The following is a 26,351-nucleotide window of genomic DNA, read 5'->3' as shown; positions in this document are numbered from 1 at the left end:
TGGACATGCATTCGCTAAGCACGTGAATATCTAGATGATTGTACTAAAAGCAAATGCTCTCAACGAAGCTCGTTTGAACAAGTTGGTCAGGTCAAAGGTACTGGTCATCTCACAATTTGCGAAATGAATTAAGGATTCGCACCTTCTTTAGCAGGCTGTCAAGAAGCTGCCGCACAGCTTTCTTCCTTGTATCAATTGCCGGAAGCGAAGATGATGGAATTGTCTACGTGGGACATATAAGTGGGCAGGAAATGGCGTTCAAAAAGAGACGGCTACTTTGTTTATTCCGCCATCCGATAAGCAACTCCTCAATATGTGCGCCTGTCCCAATGACATCCTTGAGGGTACCAGCATACCGCTATCACGACTATCCCCAGGAGACTCCGAAATACGTATGTTTCTCAGGTGCCTATCAAAGGGTCTAAATTACCAAGCAAGCCTTCCAATTGGTGTCGACCATTTACACGGGCGCCTTGGTCAACAGTGAAGTAGTAATTGGGTCCTGGGGCTGTCCGAACATACTCTTCAGGCAAGGGCTGTACGCTGTCTCTCCAGGTATATTTCATAATGAAGACTTAGTGCTGGGAAAGATGGCAAGGCTGGAGCGCAGCCAAAGAGGCCGGAGGATGAATGCGAGGGAAAGGGCCGTTCAGGGAAAGAACCAGACCACCGCATGGTTAGAGTAACCATCACAGACACGTGTGTACGGTCAGATATTTGTGTAGTAGTCGAGTACATACATAAGATAAAGGTAGCGAGAGGGTGGCGTAGTGACCGAGACCTGAATCATGGAGTTGGGAACAGAGATGGTAATAGAGACGTAAACATACAGGTACTCTTCTCTCAACCTCTCTTCCATCAACAAGACTGATATTAACATCTGCTTACAACCTACTTATCTAATACCCTCAGTTGATAACGCCAAAGTCAGCAGTATCAACATCCACTTCACTGCCTCCGTATGCGCAGCTGGTTCGCGCATACACAAGTTACCTACTGTTGTGAATGACAACATGTCGTTTGCCCATCAATGTATAGGTAAAGAAGATCTGACCGTCGTGTTTGTACGAAGAGAGATTGCGTCGTACATGGCTCAAATATCGAACGTTCTGTTTCAAGTTGACTATGTTTCCCATGTTCGACATGCTAGAGGTTTCTAAGGCATCTTTAGGAGCACATGTGGGCAACGTATGCGCGGTCCGCTCGATGACCAGACTCGTTGTCGTGACGGTGAAGCAAACTTCTCATATAGTCTCCGCGGCACTGCTACAAGTACAGGACTGGGCTTGGGATGATCGCAAATGAGTCATGATGAGACACGCGACACTTCTTGCAACGCATCGACCTAGGCGTAGGCACCAATAGTTCGGTGCGTCATCCATCGTCGATGCCGGGAATTACGGTATACGTGCTGTCGCGCGATGAATCTACAAACTCCTTGAAGACTGTCTGGCAATAAGCCGCTGCATCTTTGAGATATGTACTCGCAACAGAAATAGAGGGCGGCTGAAAACGAATGCTTCAACTGTGAAGTCGTTGTGCCAGACGTGTTCAGCACATTTAGCGGTAGCAGCAGAAAGCTGCCACGGGAATAACCTAAATTCTGTAAGCCTTGGCGATGGATGTTCGCAGATGCGAGAGCCACAGCCATGTTGGAACAATGGGAAAAATTCCGTAGCCGTATCTATGGTCATCGTGTTCCATCAGCTGCGAACTTTGTTTTGGATGGTGCATTGAAGCTGGTCGTGTTTCGGTGGGCATCGCAAAACGACTAGTGAAGCGCACGTGACCGTCTTGGCACTCTAAGCGATCACACGCGCCAGCGAATATTCTCAGTCCTTCCAACGTCAAAGGGTGCCGCGACTCTCGATACTAACCACCAGGACAACCAACCCGCCAAAATGTAAGGAATTCCGATTGCATACCCTCCAGCATGGCTTCGAAGAGCTCTCCCGCACCCGCAACAGCCTTCCCGACTCGCCGCTGTGCTCAATAGGCGCTCGAGACGTGGCGAACCCCTCTTCCCACGACAGCACCTTCCATCGCATATCACCGTACAATTGATCAAAATACTGACCCAGCGTGTTTCACAGGGTCAACCTCCGCACTCAGAAGCGCCTCGCGGCCTCCGTGGTCGGTTGCGGAAAGCGCAAGATCTGGCTCGACCCCAACGAGACCAGCGAAATCGCCAACGCCAACTCCCGTCAGACCGTCCGCAAGCTCGTCCAGGATGGCCTCATCATCCGCAAGCCCGTCACCATGCACTCGCGTGCCCGCGCCCGGGAGCTGACCGCCGCTCGACGAATTGGTCGCCACCGTGGTTTCGGTAAGAGGAAGGGTACCAAGGACGCTCGTATGCCAAGGTACGCAATCACGATACCACGACCACAGTGGACTCGGGGGAGTCTCCTTGTGGGAGATCAAGGATGATGATGGAGACTGTTTGCTGACGCGGATGTCTATAGCCAAATCGTCTGGATGCGCCGTCTCCGTGTCCTCCGCCGTCTCCTCGTCAAGTACCGTGCCGCCGGAAAGATCGACAAGCACCTTTACCACGAGCTGTACCACCTGTCCAAGGGTAACACCTTCAAGCACAAGCGTGCTCTCGTTGAACACGTACGTTGACCATGACATCATGACTATGTCAACCCCGCTCAGAGTTCGGCAACTAACATGCACCACAGATCCACAAGGCCAAGGCTGAGAAGGCCCGCGAGAGGGCTATCCAGGAAGAGATGGACGCCAAGCGTGCGAAGACCAAGGCGGCGAGGGAGAGGAGGCAGGAGCGTGTCCAGCAGAAGCGTCAAGCTCAGCTGGGCGACGAGGAGTAAGCACGGGATATCATGATGAACACCTGGCGTGGGTCTTTTCAAGGTTAAAGGAGGGCGTCATTCTCCTTTTTATCTGGGCATATGCGGTCATGTTTCATGTTACGTCTGTGAAGGACTCTTCTCTCCATGCATACTCGACCGACAAGGCTGCCCCCGCTCTGATCACCGATGCTATGAGTGTACCAAAAAGGGAAATGAGCATCGGAATTAGAAACCAGTAGTCAAACTTGGAGTTGGTCTGCTTTCATGCATTGTTTGCGTTTACGACAATCGTGATGATACCTGCTCCAACGGTTCTCGTCTCTCAAACCAATTACAGCACGCATTCTAAAAGCTCGCGAATTTCCAAATATCCTTGCCATAGACGCCATACACCCTTTTACCTGCTCAGGGTATCAAATAACCAGAAGCGCCTTGTCCAAACACCATGTGCAGATCCAACCTAGGTCGGGTTGCTTTGCCATTAGATCTATGTCATGTTAGCACACTTCCTCGCCTGCTGTACTGCGTTACTTACCAGCTTCAGCGCCGCCCTGTGCACATTCCTCGTGAAGTTGAGCATGGCCTTGGCCTTGTTGTTACCCCTCTGCAGCCTTCTGTAGCCCTCTTGCACATGACTTGGCTGCACTGGCTCCCTGGCCTCCTCAGGCGGATCAAACAGACCCCTCTCCCTCTTTCTCTTGAGTCGGTTCTGCTCGCCACCATGGTTCTTCTTGTACAAGTCTTCTGCATCCTTGACTTTGAGTGCCTCTTCTGTAAGCGTTTGCACAATCTCAAATGTCAAGAAACCCAGGATATCGATGATGTCGTCGGAAGGTTTAGAATCGGTGATAAGGCCGAAGCCTGCCCACTCCTTGAAACGCTTGCCTTTGCGGTAGGTGAAGGATGCTTGACGACAGTCGGACCAATGGACATATTCTTCACGCGTCATGTTCTTGGTACGTTCGTCTGCATTCTTCAAGCGCTGCAGGGTGGCATAGTTCATCTCCTCTTCTTCCTCGTCTTCAACATCGTCTTTTTGGGGTGGGAATTCGGTGAAGAAAGATTGTACGTCCCAGACTAAGTCGACCTTGGCGCGTTTGGCTTTCTTTGACGCATCGACGGGGGCGGCGCCAGGACCACCTGCGCCTACTACGCCTGCAGCTATGTCTGCATCTCCAGCTCCCACGTCAGCACCGGCATCGCCTCCTTTGTCATCTGAGTCTTTGACGGAACGACGAACGTCTTTCCATTGAAGGAAGTGTCGTAACCGGGAAATCTTTGCGCGATCGTGGCGAATGAGCATGAAGAGGTCGTCTGTGGATATAGATTTGCTACCGCGGCGTGTAGCTAAAGCCGTGCACTCTCGCAGCATATGCTGCACTTGATCCTGCACGATGGATTCAATCAGAGTAGTCGTTTCGGGAGATGGTTCGCCAGTTTCGCCGGAGACGAACATCATCTGTGGGATCGTTAGATTTAGGCCAACTTCGAACGGAAGTAGATCCTCCGGCGATTGAGGCCGAGACATGGTGGGCGAGGATGTGAGAAAGAACACGACGATGGCTTCTCGCAGTATGGGTAGGGGCAGGAGTTTGAGTCAAGGAAACGTGCGGGTGACACAAGAGCCATGGGCATCTTGTGGATGAGCTTTTTGGCGAGCTCGGTTGTAGTTCTACTATTTGTGATGGTAGATGGGATGATTGTGGGTGAAGTAGAGAACGGGCCATGTTGGCTCTGTCCTTAGAAGACGAATCTTAGACGAGAACAACGAGCCTTGCACACCACATCCCGCAGCATAGACTTCTTCAAAGAATAGAAGAACAGAAGCGACCCGGAAGGGATGATCATTCGAACATTGACTTGAGCGCAGAGAAGTGGTCGGCTGAACAAAAAGGGATGTGTAGGTAGGTTATAGTAGAGGACAGCGCAGCCCCAAGTTGGACTGACCGAAACCTCATTTCTTGCTTGATGAAAGCACCGAAACAAAAACACGAAGAGAGTATAAGAAAGTACTTATAAGGAAAGGCGATTGACTAACCTGTTGGATCTCCGTCCGGTATTTGGCCATCTTATCCTTGTCCGACATGGTGTCCTATTCCGTACTCTTACAACTCCTACAATCATACAAAGCGCGTCGCCGACCTCTTCCAACTACAAAATACCGAGACTTAAACACAAGAGGCGTTGGATGTTGCGATGGATGTGAATGGAGTCCGAGGCTGGCACGCGGTTTGCGGTCTACTAGCGCGATTTCAGACGATGCCTGATGCGACAGTCCCGATGGCCCGCGCACGCTCGGCCCTACCACATGCAAATCAGCCCCGCCCAACTTTTTGTGAATTTGGAGTCAACCCCACCACCCAACATTCACCACACGCGCCACATTCGCCCATCATGCTCTATCTCGTGGGTCTCGGCTTGGCGGATGAGAAGGACATCACAGTCAAGGGCTTGGAGATTGTGAAGAAGGCAGAACGCGTCTACCTCGAGGCGTACACGGCGGTTCTGCTGGTAGAGAAAGATGTGCTTGTGAGTTGAAGATGGAGAAGATGAGTGAGGCATTAGGAGACTAATTACCACGGCAGTAGGAAGCTTTCTATGGCCGGGAAGTCATTATAGCCGACCGTGAAATGGTCGAGTCGTCCAGCGACGACATCCTCAAAGATGCCGACAAAGTCGACGTCGCGTTCCTCGTAGTGGGAGACCCATTCGGGTATGATCCTTCATCACTACATCTCACGCCTAGCTGATTGTTCTGTAGAGCGACCACTCACACCGACCTCGTCCTCCGCGCCCGCGAACTCTCCATTCCCACCCGCTCCATCCCCAACGCCAGCATCTTGACCTCAATTGGCACAACGGGTCTGCAACTCTACAACTTCGGACAAACAGTCTCCATGGTTTTCTTCCTTGACAACTGGAAGCCTGCCTCGTTCTACGATCGCATCAAGGAGAACGTCTCCATCGGCCTACACACACTCGTCCTCCTCGACATCAAAGTCAAGGAACAAAGTATAGAGAACATGGCGCGCGGACGCCTGATCTACGAGCCGCCGCGGTACATGACAGTGGCGCAGTGTGCACAACAGATGTTGGAGATTGAGGAGGATGTCAAGCAGGAAGGTGCCTACACAAAGGACAGTCTGGCTGTGGGTGTCGCGCGGGTGGGCGCTGAGGACCAGCAGATTGTCGCAGGCACCTTGGCACAGCTATGTGAGGCAGATCTGGGAAAGCCACTGCATAGCTTGGTACTGCTGGGTCGGCGAACACATGACCTCGAGAGAGATTTCCTTGAGGAGTTCGCCGTGGACAAGGAGAGCTTCAGGGAGGTGTGGAAGAGGGACTATGAGGGCAAGCAATGAGCGTGTCAACATGCTGTCGTCTCCCTACGCTATTAAAATCTAGCAACATCTGTCAATGCGCCTGCATAGACACCTGAAGACAAACAACTCTTTTGGCATGTGCTAATGTTTCATTCGCTATCACGAACATCTTGAACCGTCCCTGATTAACCAAAGTCATGCTGGGGTATCATATGCAAATCCATAACGCAATCCTCATTCCTTCTTGTCTTTCCAACTCTTCGCAGAAGCTTACAACTTAGGCTCTGCTTCGTCATCCTGCTTCTCTCCATTCTTCTCGCTCTGTCCGTCTCCAGTCTTGGTGCTCTTCTCAGTACCCTTTGCTTCCTTCTTATCATCATCAATCCCTCCATCGTATTGTCTCGCAATCGGCATAGCAGGCAGAATCCCACTGGCAATGGCATCGAGGTCCGAGGGCATGCAAGTCGCTGGTGAGGTATACGGGCCTGTGCTATCGTGCTCTGCGCTTAGGCTCTCGACTTTCGTTTCGGCCCATGCGATGGCGGTGTCGACTGCTGACTTGACGCTTTGGGCGACCTCTGAAACGATGGTGGTGGCTGTAGGGATCGGAGTAGTCGGGTTGTCTTCGGTGGAGCCATCCGATGCTGATGCTGAGGATTCGAAGGTCTTACTTGCGGTGTCTGGCTCCTCAGTGACCTGTGTCTGGTATGGTTTAACCTGGAATTCGAGTAGCAGTAATCTGAGAGCATACCTGCTGCCGAGCGGGTGATCTCGTGTCTGATGACGTTTCCCCTTCCTTCTGAGCTGCAACAGCGTCCAGCGCTTTCGGTCTCATTGTTTGTGTGGTGAGTGCGTCAAGTGCCTCTGATTTCATTTTCGCTGTCAACCAACAATGTCAATCGTCTCGATTGGTGTCCTTGAACTTGCTGCTGCATTAATCGCGCGATCTTCCCAAAGTTTAGATTGTTTGTGTGATTGAGTGACAGATCAGGCAGCGATCTTTCCACGTTCTCTCAAGACGGCTCATTATCTGTTTGTTTATTTGTTTGTTGGTGAGACTGGCTGTGCCGCTCTCTCATATATTGTATGGCTACCAAGGTAGGCCCTTGAGTTTGTGTAACTAGAAGCGACGTCATGGCGAAGGCAGCGCGAGACAGCGCGTTGTCAGTGCAGAAGGACGGTGCGATCACGTCTCTTCATCGGTATCTGTAACGTAATTACTGCTGACCTGTCATTCCTTCATTTCCAGGCGAACTCTGGACCGAGTACCGTTGTCACTGACGGAACCTGCATTATTTCTTCATGGTCTTGTTGTTATTATGAAACCAAAGAATGACGTACAGTGGTTAAGTTCCACAGTATCGGAGTTCCTTCCAACTTGCCATATACAGTAAGTATGTTAGTATCTGACCCTAGGCTATAGTCGTCATGTTTAGTGTTTGCATCTCTTAGTTGCAGAGCTTGGTGCATCAACAGCCTTGTAATGAGAGGCTATAATAGAATAGTCAGAGCGTACAACATGGCTTTGCTTGGGTCATTTGACATCTGCCGCTGCATGACGCAGGTAATAAGCCTTGCCCTGACTGTTGGCAACACCCATCTTGAACCCTCCTGCGCCTTGCATCTTGCAACTCTTACCTTGCTAGAGGCAACGAAGACGACCTCCTGTCGGCCGATCCACTAGTGGCTGTCTGAACCCCACTGCACGCCATCGAACGGTAGTCAGATTCAGGAACCCACCGGCTATTCATTTTGCACGCAAAAGGCAGACGTAGATAGCATGAGACACAATCGTCAGCAGAGAGCATCCTGGTCGTATTGACCTACCGAACGTCTGCCCCATCATGTGGCGCATGACTGGGGTTCAACCGCTTGAAGCGCAGATCAATAACATGTTTCTAGTACACATCTTCCTCATCTTCTAGAAGCTTTTTCTTATTGGTCGCGTGTTCACAGGTCATCCAGCTCGTAGGACCAGCTATACGAGAATAGACATCTCCGTGTCTTGGATTCGCGCCATGACAATCACTACGCCGCCTCAACTCAGCGTTGAGTTAGTCGATAAGAGCGTTTCTATACACGGTGTTGGATCGCCGGCACCTAGCATAATCGAAGGCAGTCAAGTCCAAGGAAGCAGTGCCGGAGACAGCAGCTGATTTGACTGGTTGGAATCCCAGCCGCTGTGTGCCAGTGTCCACTTGTTCTACGGCTCCTACAGGTACCTTGGTAGACGCCAGGGTATATCCAGGCACCCTGTGATTGCATTCGGGCAGCAAATTAATATGAAAGACTGCATGGAAGGTTCGTCCCGCCTATGGGAAGGCTTGTGAATCTTCGAGTGGAGCTCGTGTGGCTTGGTAGCAATATGAGATGCTGCGAAAGCTGTGATGGCGTAGCGGGGCTGATCAGGAGATGCTGCTGATGCAGGTCCACTGCCGCCGTTTGCTGATCACAGTCCTGCTGGACCCTCTATGCCAAGGGAATAGTATGCGCAGTGCGATCTTAGTCGGCCGTTTTCCTCATGTATTAGCCTGTTGTACGCGGTTAGCACGTTGAAGGGCTGGGGGGAGGTCGCTCGCTTCGCGGCCCTCTCCAGACACACCGCATGGCTTTCCCATGCTCCGTGCTTCCTGCGGACCCCTCTGTAAGCAGGCTGCCACCACACTATCATGGCTGCCACCACCACTACGCTGTTTGTGTGTCTACCCAAGCGTGCGGCAAGTTGCAGGCAATGTATCGCCAATCGGGCGAAGCTGCGGCCTCGTTGGTGGGTAGAAAGACCATGGTGCAGTGCAGGCCACGGCTTGCGACTCGGGACCCTTGAAGGATCATTTTGGCGCCATTTTCTGATTGTCTGAGCGTAATGTGGAGTGCTTGATGCCCTGGTCGTCCCCGCATTTGCGTCGCTCATCTCGCGAAGGCGGTTTTGTGACATGTGTAGGTGTAGGAGCTAAGAAGACGCGAGATTTGGTGTGGTTATAATCGTCGCTGGTCCTGCCGTCTCATGCTCATACCGGATTGTTGTATCTTGCTTCCATCAGCTACACCTAGCTTACCCCCCTTTCCGCCTACGAATCCAGGACTTTGTCTCGATATCGTGGCTGCACGCCGCAGAAGTTGTGCAGCGTGCCCCAGCCGCTTTCTAACCGTCCACCAATCATGGCGGGAATTACTCCTTCTCCAGATGTTAGTCCCGTGTCAGCGGCGACCACTAATGGAGGATTCCCTCGGGACGCCTTCTGCCTCAATCTCTCCACTTTGCCCGAAGCAAACAGCTTTATCCTAAAATCTGCCCTGACGTCTCCTCATCTGCTCGACTCACCGAATGGACTGTTCTCAGGAAGCGGTGGTCTGAGTAATTCCTTCAAGAAGCGGCCCCGCAACATGTCTCAGTCATCTGGTACAGACAGGGAAATGTCAAACGACAACACCCCACCCGCCCAAACAAATGGAGTTGCGCCTACCAGCAATGGCACGAATGGCACGAACACGGAATCACGACCAAGCACCAAAAAGCGTCCAAGTACCGACACAATAGACTACCCGAGACGCCGTGCAACCATTGCGGTACAGCAGACTCATGTCGATCTGTCAACTCCATGAAACTAACTATGAACAGTGTGAAATATGCCGGTCGCGGAAGAGTCGATGCGATGGAACGAGACCGAAGTGCAGACTTTGTACAGAGCTGAATGCAGAGTGCATCTACCGGGAGCCAGGTATCAAGCTAGACGCAGGCGACAAGCTGATCTTGGAACATCTCAATCGCATTGAAGGCCTCCTTCAATCTGGCCTTACCAGTAATTTCTCATTATCGTCACATTCGCCAGCTGCGAGTAATTCTACAAGCGAAGACTTCCTCGCCCGTAGCACCGGCAATATACCCCATCTCGGCATGGTCCAGCCGATCAACGGCATAGGAACATGGACCAACCATCCTTCGAATATCTCCACTATGCCGAAAACTCACAACACAGCAGCACTGAATCTGTTGTCATCTCCAATGATAAGAGAGCTCGTATCTCGCCAGTACGACGCCAAGCTTCTGCTTCAGTTGGAGATGACCCGGGAGTCTGTGAGCCTTGGAACGAGTCGCGGGCTGGACCTTTCAAACACTGGCGCATACGTGCAAGCGTACTTTGAGAGAGTAAATGTCTTCTACGCAGTCGTCAACCCTTACACATGGAGTAGCCACTACCAAACTGCTCTAAGCCATGGTTTTCGGGACGGTCCTGAAAGCTGCATAGTTCTTCTGGTTCTTGCTTTGGGTCATGCTGCAAGCACCGGCAGTATTACACAACAAAATCCAGAAAAGGATCCCCCAGGCTTGGCATACTTTACTGCAGCCTGGAGCTTGCTGCCGACGGTCATGACAAGGAACAACATGGTAGCCGCGCAATGTCAAATTCTCGCTGCAGCATACTTGGTATATCTTGTACGTCCGGTCGAAGCCTGGAATGTACTCTCGGGTGCCAGTATGAAACTGCAACTTCTTTTGAGTGCGCCCGGTCGAGTGTCTCCGGCAGAAGAAGAATTAGGCAGAAGAGTTTACTGGAATGCTGTAATGATTGAGAGTGATCTGCTAGCAGAACTTGATCTTCCCCATTCTGGCATCGCACAATTCGAAGAGGGCTTTTCACTACCAACTGGCTTTGAAGATCTGGGAACAGAAGCAGTTGGTCGGGATGAATTGTGGTACTTTCTTGCAGAAATCGCCCTTCGAAGACTTCTCAACCGCGTGAGCTCCATGCTATACATAAGGACAACACCATATTCCAAAGGCCCAGCTGCGACATCCATCGCCCAACTGGACCCACTAGTTGTGGAACTAGATTACCAGCTGAATCAGTGGTATGCTGGTCTACCGCCAGCTATGCAATTCCCGCTCGATAGAGTGCCTTTGCAGAACCCAGTTCAGACCGTTCTGAGGCTGCGCTATTTCGCGTGCCGTACCATTATCTTTCGACCGTATGTGCTTTTGGTCTTGCAGGACGAGACTTTGGCGATGGATTCAAGCGTGCAGGACAATTGCCATAAATGTCTGGAGGCATGCGTTCGCCAACTGGAATATATCACGGCACACCACGCTGGACATCTACCCTATTTGTTCCAGGGTGCTCTCTCGTAAGTCTGGCAGTTTGTCAAAACAACGTGAACTGACACTTTCTAGAATTATCTCGCAGACACTACTCATCATGGGCGCAACTATGACCCCTTCGCTATCTCAGCTACTACCTCCGCCAGCGACCATGGACGATATCATAAATAACGTTGTTCTGGAAATGGAACGATATGCTCATCTGGCACCCAGCCTCCAACTCTCGGCTGAGATCATTCGCGAAGCAGAAGGAAAGCGGCAGATGTGGCTACGAACGGCAGGACTCAAATTCGATGTGTGAGACACCCAGAATGCCATGTACAACACGACAAAGACTGTGGTTATTCCCGAGCGGAAAAGCTATACCGCTAATGGAGCTGCTTGTTCTACGTTGCGTGGCAAGATCTACCTTCCATATTCGGAGGCCTCCGTATACATGTGGACCAACAGGACAAGGGAAGATCACATGCGAAAGCGGTTATCATCTACACGACACAGAAGGCGTACCTCGACCAACCCACTACTGGGTCCAAGCACAGACCGTCATCTTCAACACCTCGAATCGGACGTTAAGACAAACATGTACTAGGTCTCCATCAACCAGGTTCTCATATCTGCCGTACCCCGAGGGTATATGCCGAAGGCATTTGGCGAGTCAACACCTAATATACGTTGTCTCGACATGCCATAGTGTCTATGAAGACATTTGAGCATAGGCAGCTCTTTCAAAGATTTGACACATCACCGTCTTAGACGATCTTTCACGACTGAGGCTACAGGAGGAATACTGTACGTACATCACCAGACAATGCAAGACTGAACGAGTGGTGGCAAGGTGCAGCTTGGAAGATGATGTGTGGGTGGAAGTAATGAGTCTGAGGGATGATCTGTGGGTACTACGGTGTACCCCAAATGAGTTCGGACTCGGTACGGCGCGGTGGCTTCTACCGCCACTTGGATGATGACCGTGACTTGGTACATAGTCAGCGTGAGGCGTCGTGCATGAGGCTACGACATCGGATAGCACTTATGCAGCCCAGACATCAAGAGACTCCACACCATATCCAGTCTTAGTGCATCTGCTCATGTGAAGCGCATATCACAATGGTACACATAGCGCGTGCCGCGCGCTCTCTCACGTTGACTAATGCACAACCCCGGAGAAACGCAATATAGATCCTGCAACGGAGACCAGGGGTAGGGTGGCCTGTTACCCCACATGTTTGGGTTTGAGACTTTATCCGTACACCCATCTTTCGGGCCTTCTGGAAAAGCAGTGGAACTTTTGGACGCCTTCGAGAAGTTCAGATGCGGAGGTGTGCGATACGGACAAGGGTGAATGGGACAACGGGGGACCATGTCAGGGACGATGTCGTGTTGGTGGTTGATGATGATGCTAATAGTCATCTGAGTCAAACCACTTCTGTCTTGTCATCCCGGGTATGGTGTGCATGGCTCTTTTGTAGGAGCTTAGTAGCAAGCCATGCCTCATAGCCTCGTCTTCACCGACCTTTGGGTGCGTTATACGTACATGTCTTCTAGAAGCTCAAACCCAACTCAACGCCGTTGAAATCACGTACTGCAGCCACGATCTCGAGTCGCCGACTATGTGATACGATGTTTTGACCAGTCAGCAAGAGCCATGGCTTGGATTATCTGATGATGAGAGTTGGAATGTACACGGCATCATTCCAGAAATCACCAGACTAGCGCTGAGCTTTATGCACGGCTCTGATCGCTGGTTGGTTCGCGTGCGCCAGGGCGTTCAATAGTGCCTGGCGTCTTAAGTTGTGATTGGTACGTTGGTCCTCACACGACGCCACAGACGGAATGACGGGAGTGCGCTCCGGTAACATTATTGGATAGTTGTGCTGCTTCAAGACAGTACAACGCGAACGCGGAGCATAAAATATGTGGCAATGACGTCTGAGTCCTTTCCTTTACAAGGGCCAAACTTGTATATTGGAACAAGGGTGTGCCATTGTTCCTGAGGCCTGAACGGAGCGCATGAATCGAGACATGGACATGTCTTTAGATTCGGTGATCGTTTAAGCTGAACGTATCTTATATCAACACGAACTCATCAGCCTCATCCTCTCCCCAGTCAACTAGCTCGCCATGCATCCAGTTCTCGTAATAACACTGTCCCACTACTGTGTACTCCGTCTCGTTTTCGCATCGTCTTAGGATTAAAGGAACCGTAGATCCATGTACGATACATATGCAATCGCCTGGGAGGATGGCGTTTGGACCAATACCAAATAACTGCTTGCGGCCGAGAAACAGTCGCTTATGCTCAAGTCTCAGGTTCGTATGATTGAATCGCTGCTTGTAGAGCTCTTCGCCAATGTCATCAGCCGAATGTGTATCAATGTAGTGCTCGTACATTGAAGTCAATTCTTCTGGAGTATATTGTAGTGACTCTCCAAGAGGCTGCTGGCCCGGATCGAGGCCAACAAGTACAGCGAAGACGCGTGCTTTAGCAAGCTGTGCTTTGGCGGGAGTATCGATATCCACTGTAGGCATGGACGCCCTTATATTGGACATCTCCTCGGCCAATCGCACATTTTCCAATCCACTATTTGCAAGCTCCTCACGCGTAACACATGACACAAATTGGACCGAGTCGATAACACGCCCTCGAACGACCAAGCGCATATCGTCTTCGTGTGTATTTCTAGCCGCTTGGTACAATCTTTCTTTGGCGGCGGCATATGGGAATTTTTGAGGGTCGCCAATTCTGTAACCTTGCCATTTGTCCTTCGCAGAAAAGGGGCCCATCCGCCAGTCTATCACCCAGGAAGGTATCTCGGCGTCTGCGCTGCCACGAACAAGCCCTAAAAATGGGAGGGAGCCAGTTTGACTTGCTATGTCTATGCAGAACTTCCGATATGCTTGTGCAATAGACAGGTTGTAGTTCGCAACAGCACGGGAGCCAGAATCGTCCTTTTGTAGAGCCAAAAATGCATAGATGGAGTCTCTTGGATCGCTTGCCTCACGTAGAGACGAGAGCCAGAACAGTACATCCAAAAAATCTCCGTATAAAGCTTTGTACTTAGGATCGCCCCGCAGCCACCTGCGTGCCGTATCGATGCTTAGAAAGCGATCAACTCCAATAGTGTGTTTTAACTCTGAGTACACGTCTTGAAGGTACGGGTCTGCGGAATATCTGATGATGAAGATTGTATGGTGAAGGATGTATAGATGAAATGGTGTCGATCCAAGAACAAGTGTAGGCTGAGTCGACAAAACGATCTCTTGGACGATCCAAGCTCGCTCGAAGTACGGGAGACCGAGGACCCAATCAACAGCTTCCATGTATTGTACTTTTGTATATGAGTATCGTAGCTCATCCTCTTGACGAAAGATAGCAAGTAGTCTACTTTCCAATCTCTTCATCGCAGGGCGATCCCAATCAACATCGAGCGATATACCACGTAGATTTTGTATCAAATCAAGTAGCACGGGCGTATGGTTAACAGATTTCCCAATCCACATCAGTGTGCGCTCCGCCTGTCCGTAGATTTGCTGCATAAGGGCAACCTGGTGACTCCGCTCATCCAAATCGCGTTGATTCACAGCAATCTGATCTATCCAAATTCTTCCGCTCGAACCAGGTTGTACCAATAATCCGTGAATATGGTTTAGAATATGCACGAGGTGCAGCGTGATCTTGAGAGACCCAGCACCGGCTATAGGAATGGACGCATAAGTGTTAGCATTTCCGTCAATGGCTCTAGGTTCCTCGTTGTCGTAATCGTTCCACGTGTAGGACAAGGCCTCGAACCGCGGTTTGTCTGTGAGATTCAATACTTCTATCTTATACGACGGCGCGTCTTTGGTGCCTGAGACGGCCAGCACTCTGATGGAACCAGGAGAAAGAGCTGAATATTGGTATGACGTCATATTGCAGGTAGCATGGCCGGTCCTCGTCCCGAAAGAAAGTTGCACAGCGCAAAAGAAAGCCGAGAAAGATTCTGAACTGGCTCAAAGGATGTGTTGACGACAGATACTAGGATGACATGAAGGTGGGGTTGGAAGAGCTGGTGCCCAGATGGAGGCCAGACACCGGGCCGTGTGTTAGCGCGTTTAAGCCCCACTAAAATTTCTTTGCAACTTCGACATCTTCAACGCGCGGCAACCACGATCACGTCTCCATCTCAAACATCATGGCCGTCGACAACTCGCTAGAATCGCTACTCGCGACTCTGACTACGTCTATTCAATCCGCCACGGAGGCACTTTCAAATGATGATATCTTGCCACCAAAAGAGGGCATTTCACTACTGGACGTGAAGAATGAGCTGCTTCTGTCCTATCTACAGAACCTCGTTTTTCTGATCCTGCTGAAGCTGCGGTCGCGCAAGGGCAACCAGAAAGAGACGGATCTTCATCCTCAAGATGAGGTCGTTCAAAAGCTTGTGGAGTTGAGGGTCTACCTCGAGAAGGGTGTGCGACCGCTCGAAAGCCGCCTGAAATACCAGATCGATAAGATTTTGAGGACCGCGGATGATGCCACACGACGCACCACCCAAGCCACAGCAAAGCCTGCACAAAAACCAAGAAAGAGCAAGGCCGATACTGGATCCGATTCAGACGTCAGCGACGCCGAATCCAACGGCTCCGCACAAACCGAAGAAGATGAAGACGAGATGGCCTATGGCCCTCGCCGTGCCCAAGTTACCCGCCAAAAGACTGAAGCGGCGCAAGAGCGTGCGCGCGAATCAGCAAAGGATGGCATTTACCGCCCACCCAAGATCACCCCAATGGCCATGCCAACGCCCGAAGGTCGCGAAGCGCGCCGGGAACGCCGTCCAGGAAAGTCTGCCACCCTGGATGAATTCATCGCCACTGAGCTCTCTGGCGCGCCAATCGCCGAGCCTAGTATCGGAAGCACCATCACGAACGGAGGTCGACACACGAAGTCTGAGCGTGAGCGTCGTGAAGAGAACGAGAGGCGCGAGTACGAAGAAGCCAACTTCACACGTCTGGCTCCTGATAGTAAGAAGGAGGCTGCGAAGAAGAAGGCAAGACAGCAGCGTGATGGTGGGTTTGGCGGTGAGGAATGGAGGACTTTGGGCGCTGGTATTGATCGTATTGAGCGTTTGACGCAGAAGAAGGGTGGCAACCTGGGGAGTTTGGAGAAGAGCAGGAAGAGGCCTGTTGGAGATGGTCCGAGGGGTTCTGGATCTGCTGCTGGAGATGCGTTTGAGAAGAGGAGGAAGGTCGTAGGAAGGTACAAGTGAGGAGTTTGATTACTTTGATCCTGCAACAAAGTCCAAGAGAGATAGCCTACACAATCGTCATCTGCCATGTATACACTGTGGCGAATGTTTTCATTCATATGTCATTACATTGGAGAATCGCTAAAACGCCTATTTTGATTCTCAATGGCATCTAGAATTGACGCCTGTACGACGCCTGTACGACGCCCATGACCTTGTTCCGTCGACGCCCATGCTATGCATTTCACTGTGGTAGTCCGTGCCAAATCCAGCGATCAAACCTGAAACGCCTGCAGATATATGCTGAATAGCTCTTTAAATAGCCTCCTCTCCTCTAGGCCAGATACCTATACGAATCGATCTGTGCTCCGTCTACACGCTCAAGGTACTCGCGCTCAATGAGCGATTCAATGCGCTTCTTGACCATGTTGACTTCGGGCTTGAATTGACCATTTAATTGGCCGAGTGTTTCAGACATGAGCTGTTGATGCGACAGCTCTTTACGTTGCCTGTTTCGTTGTTAGCATGATCTTTCTTGAAATATTCTAAGAATACTTACTTCATGATTCGGACAACTGCAGCCTCGATACAGAAGCCTCGCGAATCGTCATTCTTCTTCTCTGTCTCGCGTCGCTCGCGATCGCTTTCGACCTTGTTGCCGCCGCTGACAACACCAACCTTGATCTTGACGAACTTGCCCTGGAATCCTTCGTTGAAAGAAAATCGATCGGTAGGTTTGACATCCTTGGACATGGGCTCCTTGATCAAGATTCGCGTCTTGGGCGCTACAGCTAGCGACTGCAAGTTCCGAATCAGGTCACTCGGAGGAATGTTGGTCTGAGCTTGGATCTCTTCGAAAGTCAGGCGTTCGTCGGCACCAAGCTCGTTGAATAAGAGTAGGATGATCATGCCGTATGTCGATACGTTTAGGTCATGGCGACGCTCCTTGAAGGATCCATCCTTCTGAGCAACTTTGGGAAAGACAGCCTTGATGTCCGCCGATCCCATATTGGGTAGCCAAGTAAGTTGTCGTCCGGAGTGCTTTTGACTATAGAACTTCTCGAAACCGCGCTTGAGCTTGTCTACGACAACGGGGTAGTTGCACCGCGGTCGCTTGTCCTCTTCGTCGGCAGCTGCACCACCCATGGTCTCGAGAGGCCATGTCATGCTGGTCAACACGTTGATTGACAGCTCGATGCGCTTAGGATCCTTCTCGCCAAGACCTTCCACGTGCTTCTTGAAGCCAGCAGTAAGTTCCTCGGAAATAGTCATGTCCTTGAACATGGCCTCTAGCTTTAGGGTGAAGTTGTTGCCGAGCTCGATCTTCATCTTCGAAATCATCTGCTTTTCGACTTCATTGCTGATGGACTTGTTCATCAACAGACGTCGACACAAATGCTTCTTGTAATAACGCTCGAAGAGGTCTTTGTCCTGTACGTATCGTAGGAGGATAATGGCCTTCTCTAGGACAGCGTCAATCTCAGCCTCAGTCTTGCCCTTGATACCCTTCTTCATGTTTTCGTCGATGAAGAGGGAAATGTATTCAGATGATCGCGGGAATGTGACCGAGTTGATGAACTCGGAGAAACTCGCGGTCTGGGCTTGTTGCAGCAACGGATCGCACTCGAACGACTCGCGCCAAATCTTGTCAAAACGGTCTTTGAGGGCAAGAACATCCTCGACCCATTTGATCGCAGCTACGGTCTGCTGGTTCAGACTCTTCTCTTGCGCCGGACCCTTGCTCTTGTCGGCGGAATCGGCGACCGGTGCAACAGCAGGTGCTTGCGATGCCGCGATTGCGTCCTTGTTGATGTCTGAACCCATTTCGACAATGCGCTGTTGGATGGCTCGGGTAGTCTCGAGCTTCTTCTCGTCTACTCGCTTGTTCAGATCATAGATGAGGTTCAGCTCTTCTAGCCTGTGGTTATCGATCATGAAGCATACGCCGCTTTCCATCTCCACAAGCTCGTGTATCCGGTTCTTGATCAGCTCATCCTCTACGACTTTCTGAATCTTGGGCCCGGTACTTTCCAAAAGTGTCTGTTTGCAACGCTCGTCTTCTTCGTAGATCCTGCGTCGGGCGTGTTTACAATATGCGCCAGCATGTGAATCGCGGAGCAGGAGCTCCGACTCTCCATGGTAAAACACCCTACTGGTCTCCAAATACTCTTTCTCAAAAGACGTGTTGTATAGTCGCTGCTCTTCTGCCTCGACCTCGCCCTCATGTAGACCCTCCAACATCCACACACAAGACTTGATGAGCTGCTTGTCGATGACGTCGCCATCGCGTTCCATCTGTATCTGGTCGAGGATGATGTGGTTCAGCAGGCTGAGTATCGCTCGAGCGTCGGTCGGGGAGATTCGAGAGTTGAGGATTTCGTCGCGGAACAGGACCATGGCGGCGTTGTAGATGGACGGCCGCCTATGGTCTGCACAATAGACACGATCCTTGAACGGGTCCACGTTAGCCATTGTCCTCTGCTTCAATACTCGAAGGCGTGTCATCTTACCATGTACATGAGCACATCTGCTAGCATGCTCGTGCAGATCTGGTGGTCGCTCCATGCCCCCTTCAATCCTTTCAAGAACTTCTCGCCAGCCACACGTCGCTCATTCGGTGTAGTTCCCCCAACACTCTGCGCGTCGACAAGCAGATTCGGCGAGAGCAGTTGCGAGATTTGGGCTCGAACCTCGGTGCTCAGCCAGTTTCGCTCGAATTCGTGGACCTTTTCGTAGAGGGCCTCACCCTTCTTCTTCAAGACGATGCGGTAGGCGTGGCGGTAAAGTTCCTCGTACGATAGCTTGGACGCATTCTTTGTGTGGATTTCTCGAAAAGCGGCTTCGATGGTAGCCCAGGTGTTCTCGAAATCGATCTCGTCACCGTGTAGGCCCTGCGAGAATGACATTGTCAGTTGAGTCTACAAAGTGGATGGTACATTTGGGACAGTGAGGTTGAGCGGCGAAGACTTAAGGCGCGATGAAAGTGAAGGTGAATGGCAATACATACCCTCCTCGGCGGCCGTATCCGCTGTCTGCCTCGCCCTGCGATCATGGTTGCTCCTGCCTCCTCTTGTTGGTGTGAATCAGAGCTTCAAGGCTCGGTGTGGGTTGAGTTGAGGGAGGCTGATGGTGAGGCCTGGTACGGTATAGACGCAGTCAAAACAAGGGTATATCAGTGAGACATCCGAGCGCTAAAACACAGTACAGCGAAGGTGACGACAAAGGAATGGCACATGTGGCGGCCGACGCGAGTGATGGTGAGGTTCAGGTCTCGGACTTGTTGCGGGCGGCTGGTCCCCGCTGAACGGAAGCACGCCGTCGTCATGGCTTGGCACTCGGTCAATTATTCTTTGCCCGTCGCACTGCCGTTCGTCATACTTGATACCTCGTCATACCCACCATCTTTGTATATCGCTGTCTTTTGAGTCGTTCTCATCAGAAATACCCGCCATGCGCTCCTCTTCTTCTTTGTTGCGCGGCATTGTCCGAAGCACTGCGCCTTCGACTGCACGACTTTCCCACGCCGAGCGAATCCCAGCGCCCGCAAAGCGCCTCTTTCACACACCGCGAACGTCAGCTGCCATACGCCCTTCGCCGATACTATCACGAGCGCGTGTACCCCCCACAGTCCGCTTTGAGTCAAATGAAGCTTCTCCAACATCGACCACTGCGCCGGACTCACGACTAGAACGCGAACAAGTCCCGTCATACGAACTCACCTTCACATGCAACGTCTGCAAGACACGGTCGTCGCATCGCTTGTCTAAACAAGGATACCATCATGGAACTGTCTTGATCCAATGTCCGGGCTGCAAGAACAGGCATCTGATTGCAGATCATCTCAAGGTATGATGAAAGAATACACGAACTGGCGGTGCAGTCTAACAGTCACCAGGTATTCTCAGATAAATCCGTCACAATCGAAGACCTTATGCGGGAGAAAGGCAGCCTAGTCAAGAGAGGCTCTCTGAGTGCAGAAGGCGACGTTGAATTCTGGGACGACGGCAGCACCACTCCCCGCTCTGCACAATTCCACGCCGAATCGAAACCTAAGGGCGACAACCGCCTCGCCGAGCAGCCCGATCCATCGAAGCCCTCGCAAGACTAAACGTTACGCATCCGAGATAGACGCATACACCTAGCGGCATATTCGATTATCCGTACAACATCTGGCAGCCTGTATAATATTGTTTGAATACCACTCAGGAGTTTTCGTTCCAAATCAAGAAGTCCAGGTTACTAAGTACAGTTCAATCACGCATAGCCCCGGCATCATTTTGTCTGCGCGCGCAAAGAAGTTCTACAGTGTCGCTAGGATTACTTCCGCCGAAGACCTCGCTTCCTTACAATAGCATATCTACATCCACCGCCTCCCGTCTCTTTACCTCGAGTTTCACCATCGGATCGACGACCTTGTATACACCCAATTGTAGTGACCCTACCTCATACCCCTCTGCAAGCTGGATGTCGTACTTGAGCAGTATGTGAGCCACGGCGAGTTTCAACTCATTAGCCGCAAAAAATCGTCCTGGGCATAGGTGGCGACCACCGCCAAAGACACTGAACTCTGAGCCGGACTGGACAAATTGACTAGTTTTATCGCCTGCTTCACGCTTGCGCAAAAAGCGGTAGCCGTCAAATTCGTCCGGGTCGGGATAAACGGCGGGATCCCATAGATTTGTAGAGTCGACCATAACGTGCGAGCCAGCAGGTATCCTTTGGCCGCTCGGGAGTATTACGTCTTTCAGGACTACGCGCTCGAGGCCCACTGGGTCGGAGTATATGTTAGCTTTGACATGAAACATAAATGAAGACGATGGAGAACGTACCCAAGGGAGCGGATCGTCGTTGCGACTCTTTCAGGATGCTGTCTAGAAGGACCATGGCAGATGTGGCAGCGACTGATACCCCGTGTGTGGAGATTTGTTGCGATATCTCTTCTCTCAATGGCTCGATGAGCTCAGGATGCTCGGCTAGATCGATCAAGACCTGGCGGAAAAGCTCACTCGTTGTGAACAGTGCAGCCATTGCGAGGGACAACTGCACATCGCCTGCTTCCATTTTCCCACCCGATGCAGTTTGTGTCCATGCAAGTGCGTCGTTATATCGTGGCGGTGATTTACCTTCCAAATTCGCCTTCTCAACTTCTTGTCGCCTTTTTACAAGTACCTTGTTCATGATATCGCGGGCTTGAACGACATACTTGCGACAAGCAGTCGCGTTGGGAAGGAATTTTTGCACCATGGGTCTTGACCAAGCGGGATATCCATGGAGCTCGTTCACAGCAGAGAAGTAAGCGGCGACGTAGCCCTGTACGACGTCCAACCACTGCGCATCATCGCTCTTTTCCGGACCAACGAAGACTGAAGACGCGACGCGGGCGATGATACCAGTGGTGTCCATTTGCCAATCGATCGCATGCCAGACTTTGTCGTTTCCCCAATGAACTTCAAGAGCTTTTACCGCACTCTTATTCATGGTAGGCATCAGACTATCGTTTTGGCCTAATTTGGTCTTGATCACGTCCATGAGCATGTCGCCAGAGTGTAGAAGAGTCAGTCCTTCGAAACCAGGAAAGTCTGAGTAAAAGTCTTGCCGCACAAGCTCTCTGTGGTCGAGGTCTTTGTTGGATTTCACCCAGCTGGTGAGTGACGACGGAAGTACGATCTTGCGGCCATTGGGAATGGCAAGGGTGACGGGGCCATGGTGTTTGGCGAGGCCTTCGGTGATCAACGTAGCGGCATTTGTGCTGTATTCGCGATTTGCCTTACGACTGAAGGAATCGATGAGGTGGCTATTGACGATGGGGAAGACCGGTCGACGTCTTGAGCGAAGAACGTATGCGCTAGTCAAAATGATCGCAAACGTCCACGTATGGACACTGAAGAGGATCTCTAGAAGCATACCTATTCGAGTACGACAAGGTAGCCCAAGGATTAGAAAGGAAAGAAGACTAGGTAATTTATGAAATCATGCTGGAGACCTTTAAAAGCAACAGGGAGGCTCTCTGGTTACGCAATATGAAGCAGAATGACTCATTATGAATGCAGAAGCAGTACCTGAGTACGACAATTGGAAACAAGGGGCGATTCGGCGAGGCGGTATTCCTCTACGACGAGATTCTGGCGAGGAGTAACAAAAACATATACATGGCAGCCAGCCATGCCATTGAGCAAAAACGAACAAAAACATACAACAGCGGGGATTCGCTAGTGGTCACCCACCTAACTACTAATCCGCCGGTATCCTGCTTGTATATGGCTGAGCGGACGGGAAGCCTAATTCTCAAGATCCTATGGTCGTATGTGCTGATTCTATTGGCTCAATTAACTCATATTGCGCTTTTCCTGTTCAACCACATCGTTACGTCTACTGCTTCGACAGCGCTGCTTTTCGATGAAGTCTACACGCTTCTCTCACTTCTTATTATCACTTACTAGACCAAGTTCCTACCCAGCCTTGGGGCCATTCAATCGCAGAGATCCCCTACCTAGCTAGAGCAGCTAGCTGGTTCTGCTACACTGATGAAAGTTCCATGTCGTGCTCTACGACCAGGCTCGTGGACCGCTTGGATATGACAGCGTCAATTATAACAAACCCAGGAGGAATGGTGTGAGAGTCTGGCAACAAGGCTGCACATACCATTACTAAATACAAGAATCTCAGTATACATAACTGTGGGGGCGGGACGGGCTTGGCATAAGCCACATGCCCTTCGTCTGGCTGATTATGGTCGATCTCCCACCAAGTATGCGGGCTGAGTGGCTATGTAATTAGGCAAACGTTGCCGAACTTCAACATGCGGCCTTTAATTTCCGCCTGCTGTTAGCCCCCAAAAATCAACGCCTCTCGAGGGCGCAGCCTATCTGCTGGTTGGACGACGTAGATCTTCGGTAACATACCCGCTGCTGGAGGACCTCTGCCAAGACCTTACATTCCTGTTTAACTCCTCACATGTGCTCTAGGCTGGGCCTGCCGCCAATTGCAGCCGAGAACTAGCTCGAAAGGACGAGGGTTGGTGTGCAGATAAAGGTCTATTTCCTAGCTGCGCCTGGCTGTGGCTGGCTGCTGGGGTTAGTTGTCCATGCGATATTGACAGATGGTGACGCGGCTTCGATATGCTTGAATGCGTCATAGGAGACATGGTCGAGGAAACTTTATCAAGGGCATGCAAGTGTACGCGAAGCCATTTTGGGTACGGCCATTGTCAACCGCAGAGCCGCATGGGTTGTAGGCATCGCTTTGTCCCGGCACTGCTTAGCAAAATCTACCTACCTACATCCTGTGCCAACTTCTCTTGATAGTATTTACCCTAAGAACTTTCTCCTGTGTCCATAAGCTATGACAGGCGTAGCGGCGACAGGAGACCCGCAGGTACCCTGGGCGGAAGTCCGAAATAACGAAAGGTAATAAAACGCCAGTGCCTGCAAATAGTGGATCAGCTAACAACATAAGTCCTGGCCATGTCTCCAAGTTTCCCTTGAATCGAGTTACAGAACGGCACGCTGCCACATTCTATGGACGACATTACCTACCGATCGAAGAAAATGTTTTTATCCGTGGCGTACTCGCACTTCGATCACAAGATGCTATCGAAAGCAAGTTCCGAAGCTTGCGCAACAATGAATCATGGATGGAGAACAAGAGACTTAAACTCGGCGAACACGAGTACTCCAAGATCGAGACTGAGGTTTTATATAATGCTTGGATGAGAGGGAAGATAGAAACTTTGAAAAACTTGTCAAGATTGCACCGACTTCTGATAGTGGCTTGCATATACGCTGCGATGACACAGTGAGTGCCTGTGTTCTCCTTCTCATAAAAGAATACTAACATGACATTAGGGGTTGGGATCAAGCAGCTATGGCCGGTAAAGTTGCAACTTTGCGCGCTGAAATTCACAGCTGATTTTGTTTTAGGTGCTGCAATTGAAGTTATGAACAATCTGGGCAAAACTACCGATACAGGACTCTCCTCCGGTATCGCGAAACGAGCGACGGATCCCAATGTGCACCTCGACGAGAATACATGGCTTCTCGGTGTCACCGTGGGAGTTCCATTCTTCGCTGGTGCTGTGTTGGGCTTGATAATTACCGACCCTATCACCAGGTTCTTAGGGTTTGGTCGACGAGGTGCAATCTGCGTTGCAGGTATCTTCAGTCTCATCTCCGTTGTTGGTTCCGCGTCTGTTCACAAATGGGAACATCTCCTCGGATTCAGAATACTGCTCGGTGCAGGCATGGCGGGCAAAGCCTCTATCGTTCCTATACTACTGTCCGAGACATCTCCTAAGAATGTGCGCGGTATACTCCTTGTCTTCTGGCAGCTGTTTGTCGCTTTTGGATTGGCTGCTGGATCTGTTGCTAACTTGAGCGTGTATCGCCTCGATGTCGACTCAAGCTGGCGGTATATGTTCATTGCAGCGTTCCTGCCGGCACTTCTTCTACTCTCGTTGATTCTGTTCTCGCCCGGTAAGTTTGAAACAAGACTAGATCATGGCGTACCTGATGCTGACGAGTATAGAATCACCACGCTGGCTTCTGAAAGAGAGTGGAGCATTCAGAGGGCAACATGGCGTCATGACGCAGAGCCAAAAGCTTGTACGAAACGCTTACCTATCGTTGGTCGATCTGCGCGGCGAACCCAGCCCAATACTAGCTGCTGGTGAGCTATACTTAATGCACACGCGTCTCATTGATGAGCAACATCGACTCAAGGACGAGCTAGCGAAGACGGGTCCAACAGCACTCCCAGACGCAGGACCCAGGTCTGAAAGCAGACTTGTAGACGAGATAGAACACATTGGATGGTGGCCAAGAGTCAAACTCATGTTTCTCTACCCCGGCTTCACACGAAGAGCCCATCTAGCTGCAGCTGCCGTCATGATATCGCAACAGCTGTGTGGTATCAACTTGCTGGCCTTCCTAGCTGACAGATTCTTCCGAGATTCCATTATTCATCACACGGAAAAGACTACGCCAGCTGAGAACATGCAACTGCTAGGCATTTCTTTCGCCTTCATGTTTCTCAACTTCTCAGCGACCATGATTGCACTATTCCAGATCGACAAACCCAACGGAAGGCGCACGCTCCTGAATTGGTCTTTCCCTGGTATGGCAGTGTCTCTGTTAGGATCTGCCTTGGTACTCACGAAGCCGGGTGAGCGCACTGCTGGCGTGATTGCGGGTCACTTCATCTTCCTTACTTTCTTCATGATTGCATATTCAGCCGGGGAGGGTCCCGCAGCTTTTGTCATATCAGCAGAAGTTTTCCCGCTTGTGAATAGGGAGCTTGGGATGAGCCTTGCTGTGTTCTGGAACTTCATGGGCGCGGGTATCCTGGCTGTGATTGCACCGTGGCTCTTGAGGGAGCTCGGTCAAAAGGGTGTGCTCTTTCTTTTCTCTGGTACCAATCTGCTGGCATGGTTCCTCTGCTCCTGGCTCATTCCGGATACCGGCATCGAAGCTCTGGAAGACGTTTTTGACCGACTTGACATCACCACATTGTTTATGTTGAAGTACACAGTATTGAAAATTCTGCGGAGGGTTACGAAGCCTTTACATTGGTGTCTCAACTTCAAAACCACAACATGGTCGAATGCTGGTTTTTGGCAGAAGCCTGGATCGCCCAGGGATGAGTTTGACGAATCGAAGTTTGGCGCTCAACATTTTGACGAAGAGACTGCGTCGCAACCCGAGCGACACGAGATGCTTGAGTGGACTGCAGCAAATGCCGGTCGGCCGGAGGGAATTTTTCCTCGAAATGAACGAAGGCAATCGGTCTGAAGTACTTCTATACCATCTCCATATCCGAAGTATTGTCTATCGACTTGTTATACTCTAGTGAGCTGTTTTCCTGTTTCAGGTAGCCTTTCCTGTATGTCTGCATTCTC

General features: G+C 51.0%; 11 protein-coding genes across 11 annotated transcripts; 6 read left to right on the top strand and 5 right to left on the bottom strand.

Annotated features, from left to right (window-relative positions):
• Positions 1-1,736: 1,736 nt before the first annotated feature.
• CC77DRAFT_338552 (60S ribosomal protein L19) lies at positions 1,737-2,969 on the top strand. Its single transcript, XM_018531325.1, has 4 exons — positions 1,737-1,903; positions 2,094-2,363; positions 2,466-2,616; positions 2,685-2,969. Coding segments are annotated over exons 1-4 (570 nt in total). The 5' UTR covers positions 1,737-1,901; the 3' UTR covers positions 2,832-2,969.
• Positions 2,970-3,064: 95 nt separating this feature from the next.
• Positions 3,065-4,552, bottom strand: CC77DRAFT_1023519 (TFIID-18kDa-domain-containing protein). Its single transcript, XM_018525678.1, has 2 exons — positions 3,349-4,552; positions 3,065-3,300 (listed from the first exon to the last, which is right to left on the bottom strand). Exons 1-2 carry the CDS (start codon positions 4,339-4,341, stop codon positions 3,295-3,297), a joined length of 999 nt encoding a protein of 332 aa, XP_018382176.1. The 5' UTR covers positions 4,342-4,552; the 3' UTR covers positions 3,065-3,294.
• A 650-nt stretch (positions 4,553-5,202) lies between these two features.
• On the top strand, positions 5,203-6,588 carry CC77DRAFT_996074 (diphthine synthase). Its single transcript, XM_018536476.1, has 3 exons — positions 5,203-5,342; positions 5,402-5,526; positions 5,575-6,588. The coding sequence occupies exons 1-3, from the start codon at positions 5,208-5,210 to the stop codon at positions 6,173-6,175; spliced, it is 861 nt and encodes a 286-aa protein (XP_018382175.1). The 5' UTR covers positions 5,203-5,207; the 3' UTR covers positions 6,176-6,588.
• Positions 6,407-7,018, bottom strand: CC77DRAFT_996071 (hypothetical protein; the record flags this gene model as incomplete). The annotated part of the gene is made up of 2 exons (XM_018536475.1): positions 6,854-7,018; positions 6,407-6,786 (listed from the first exon to the last, which is right to left on the bottom strand). Exons 1-2 carry the CDS (start codon positions 7,008-7,010, stop codon positions 6,407-6,409), a joined length of 537 nt encoding a protein of 178 aa, XP_018382174.1. The 5' UTR covers positions 7,011-7,018.
• A 2,165-nt stretch (positions 7,019-9,183) lies between these two features.
• CC77DRAFT_338257 (hypothetical protein) lies at positions 9,184-11,926 on the top strand. The gene is made up of 3 exons (XM_018531324.1): positions 9,184-9,703; positions 9,756-11,260; positions 11,307-11,926. The coding sequence occupies exons 1-3, from the start codon at positions 9,296-9,298 to the stop codon at positions 11,533-11,535; spliced, it is 2,142 nt and encodes a 713-aa protein (XP_018382173.1). The 5' UTR covers positions 9,184-9,295; the 3' UTR covers positions 11,536-11,926.
• A 2,791-nt stretch (positions 11,927-14,717) lies between these two features.
• Positions 14,718-15,140, bottom strand: CC77DRAFT_943251 (hypothetical protein; the record flags this gene model as incomplete). The annotated part of the gene is made up of 1 exon (XM_018534908.1): positions 14,718-15,140. A coding segment is annotated over one exon (423 nt), but the record flags the coding sequence as incomplete, so codon positions are not given.
• Positions 15,141-15,353: 213 nt separating this feature from the next.
• CC77DRAFT_1023515 (hypothetical protein) lies at positions 15,354-16,653 on the top strand. Its single transcript, XM_018525677.1, has one exon. It carries the CDS (start codon positions 15,404-15,406, stop codon positions 16,478-16,480), a length of 1,077 nt encoding a protein of 358 aa, XP_018382171.1. The 5' UTR covers positions 15,354-15,403; the 3' UTR covers positions 16,481-16,653.
• Positions 16,637-19,710, bottom strand: CC77DRAFT_338190 (Cullin-domain-containing protein). Its single transcript, XM_018531323.1, has 4 exons — positions 19,467-19,710; positions 18,970-19,350; positions 17,019-18,907; positions 16,637-16,968 (listed from the first exon to the last, which is right to left on the bottom strand). Exons 1-4 carry the CDS (start codon positions 19,509-19,511, stop codon positions 16,794-16,796), a joined length of 2,490 nt encoding a protein of 829 aa, XP_018382170.1. The 5' UTR covers positions 19,512-19,710; the 3' UTR covers positions 16,637-16,793.
• On the top strand, positions 19,655-20,906 carry CC77DRAFT_338820 (DNL zinc finger domain-containing protein). The gene is made up of 2 exons (XM_018531326.1): positions 19,655-20,305; positions 20,355-20,906. The coding sequence occupies exons 1-2, from the start codon at positions 19,910-19,912 to the stop codon at positions 20,565-20,567; spliced, it is 609 nt and encodes a 202-aa protein (XP_018382169.1). The 5' UTR covers positions 19,655-19,909; the 3' UTR covers positions 20,568-20,906.
• Positions 20,803-22,363, bottom strand: CC77DRAFT_1011821 (cytochrome P450; the record flags this gene model as incomplete). Its single annotated transcript, XM_018523731.1, has 2 exons — positions 20,803-21,227; positions 21,289-22,363. The coding sequence occupies 2 exons, from the start codon at positions 22,361-22,363 to the stop codon at positions 20,803-20,805; spliced, it is 1,500 nt and encodes a 499-aa protein (XP_018382168.1).
• A 1,882-nt stretch (positions 22,364-24,245) lies between these two features.
• On the top strand, positions 24,246-26,244 carry CC77DRAFT_1011820 (MFS general substrate transporter; the record flags this gene model as incomplete). Its single annotated transcript, XM_018523730.1, has 4 exons — positions 24,246-24,253; positions 24,304-24,329; positions 24,379-24,930; positions 24,983-26,244. 4 exons carry the CDS (start codon positions 24,246-24,248, stop codon positions 26,242-26,244), a joined length of 1,848 nt encoding a protein of 615 aa, XP_018382167.1.
• Positions 26,245-26,351: the final 107 nt, after the last annotated feature.

This window comes from Alternaria alternata (assembly GCF_001642055.1).
Source record: "Alternaria alternata strain SRC1lrK2f unplaced genomic scaffold CC77scaffold_20, whole genome shotgun sequence".
Lineage (NCBI taxonomy): Eukaryota > Fungi > Ascomycota > Dothideomycetes > Pleosporales > Pleosporaceae > Alternaria > Alternaria alternata.
Note: the sequence above shows the minus strand (reverse complement) of the source record. Positions and strands in the feature narration are given on the sequence as shown.

Bases quoted from the DNA above. Each gene is read 5' to 3' on its own strand.
- CC77DRAFT_1023515 (XM_018525677.1), top strand. From the start codon at position 15,404: ATGGCCGTCGACAACTCGCTAGAATCGCTACTCGCGACTCTGACTACG.
- CC77DRAFT_338257 (XM_018531324.1), top strand. From the start codon at position 9,296: ATGGCGGGAATTACTCCTTCTCCAGATGTTAGTCCCGTGTCAGCGGCG. The intron at 9,704-9,755 runs GTACAGCAGACT...AACTATGAACAG, and splicing joins GACGCCGTGCAACCATTGCG to TGTGAAATATGCCGGTCGCG. The intron at 11,261-11,306 runs GTAAGTCTGGCA...GACACTTTCTAG, and splicing joins TTGTTCCAGGGTGCTCTCTC to AATTATCTCGCAGACACTAC.
- CC77DRAFT_996074 (XM_018536476.1), top strand. From the start codon at position 5,208: ATGCTCTATCTCGTGGGTCTCGGCTTGGCGGATGAGAAGGACATCACA. The intron at 5,343-5,401 runs GTGAGTTGAAGA...CCACGGCAGTAG, and splicing joins TGGTAGAGAAAGATGTGCTT to GAAGCTTTCTATGGCCGGGA. The intron at 5,527-5,574 runs GTATGATCCTTC...ATTGTTCTGTAG, and splicing joins GTAGTGGGAGACCCATTCGG to AGCGACCACTCACACCGACC.
- CC77DRAFT_338552 (XM_018531325.1), top strand. The intron at 2,364-2,465 runs GTACGCAATCAC...GGATGTCTATAG, and splicing joins AAGGACGCTCGTATGCCAAG to CCAAATCGTCTGGATGCGCC. The intron at 2,617-2,684 runs GTACGTTGACCA...CATGCACCACAG, and splicing joins AGCGTGCTCTCGTTGAACAC to ATCCACAAGGCCAAGGCTGA.
- CC77DRAFT_1023519 (XM_018525678.1), bottom strand. From the start codon at position 4,341: ATGTCTCGGCCTCAATCGCCGGAGGATCTACTTCCGTTCGAAGTTGGC.
- CC77DRAFT_338190 (XM_018531323.1), bottom strand. From the start codon at position 19,511: ATGATCGCAGGGCGAGGCAGACAGCGGATACGGCCGCCGAGGAGG. The intron at 19,351-19,466 runs GTATGTATTGCC...TCATTCTCGCAG, and splicing joins GGATACGGCCGCCGAGGAGG to GGCCTACACGGTGACGAGAT. The intron at 18,908-18,969 runs GTAAGATGACAC...GACCCGTTCAAG, and splicing joins CAGATGTGCTCATGTACATG to GATCGTGTCTATTGTGCAGA.
- CC77DRAFT_338820 (XM_018531326.1), top strand. From the start codon at position 19,910: ATGCGCTCCTCTTCTTCTTTGTTGCGCGGCATTGTCCGAAGCACTGCG. The intron at 20,306-20,354 runs GTATGATGAAAG...AACAGTCACCAG, and splicing joins TGATTGCAGATCATCTCAAG to GTATTCTCAGATAAATCCGT.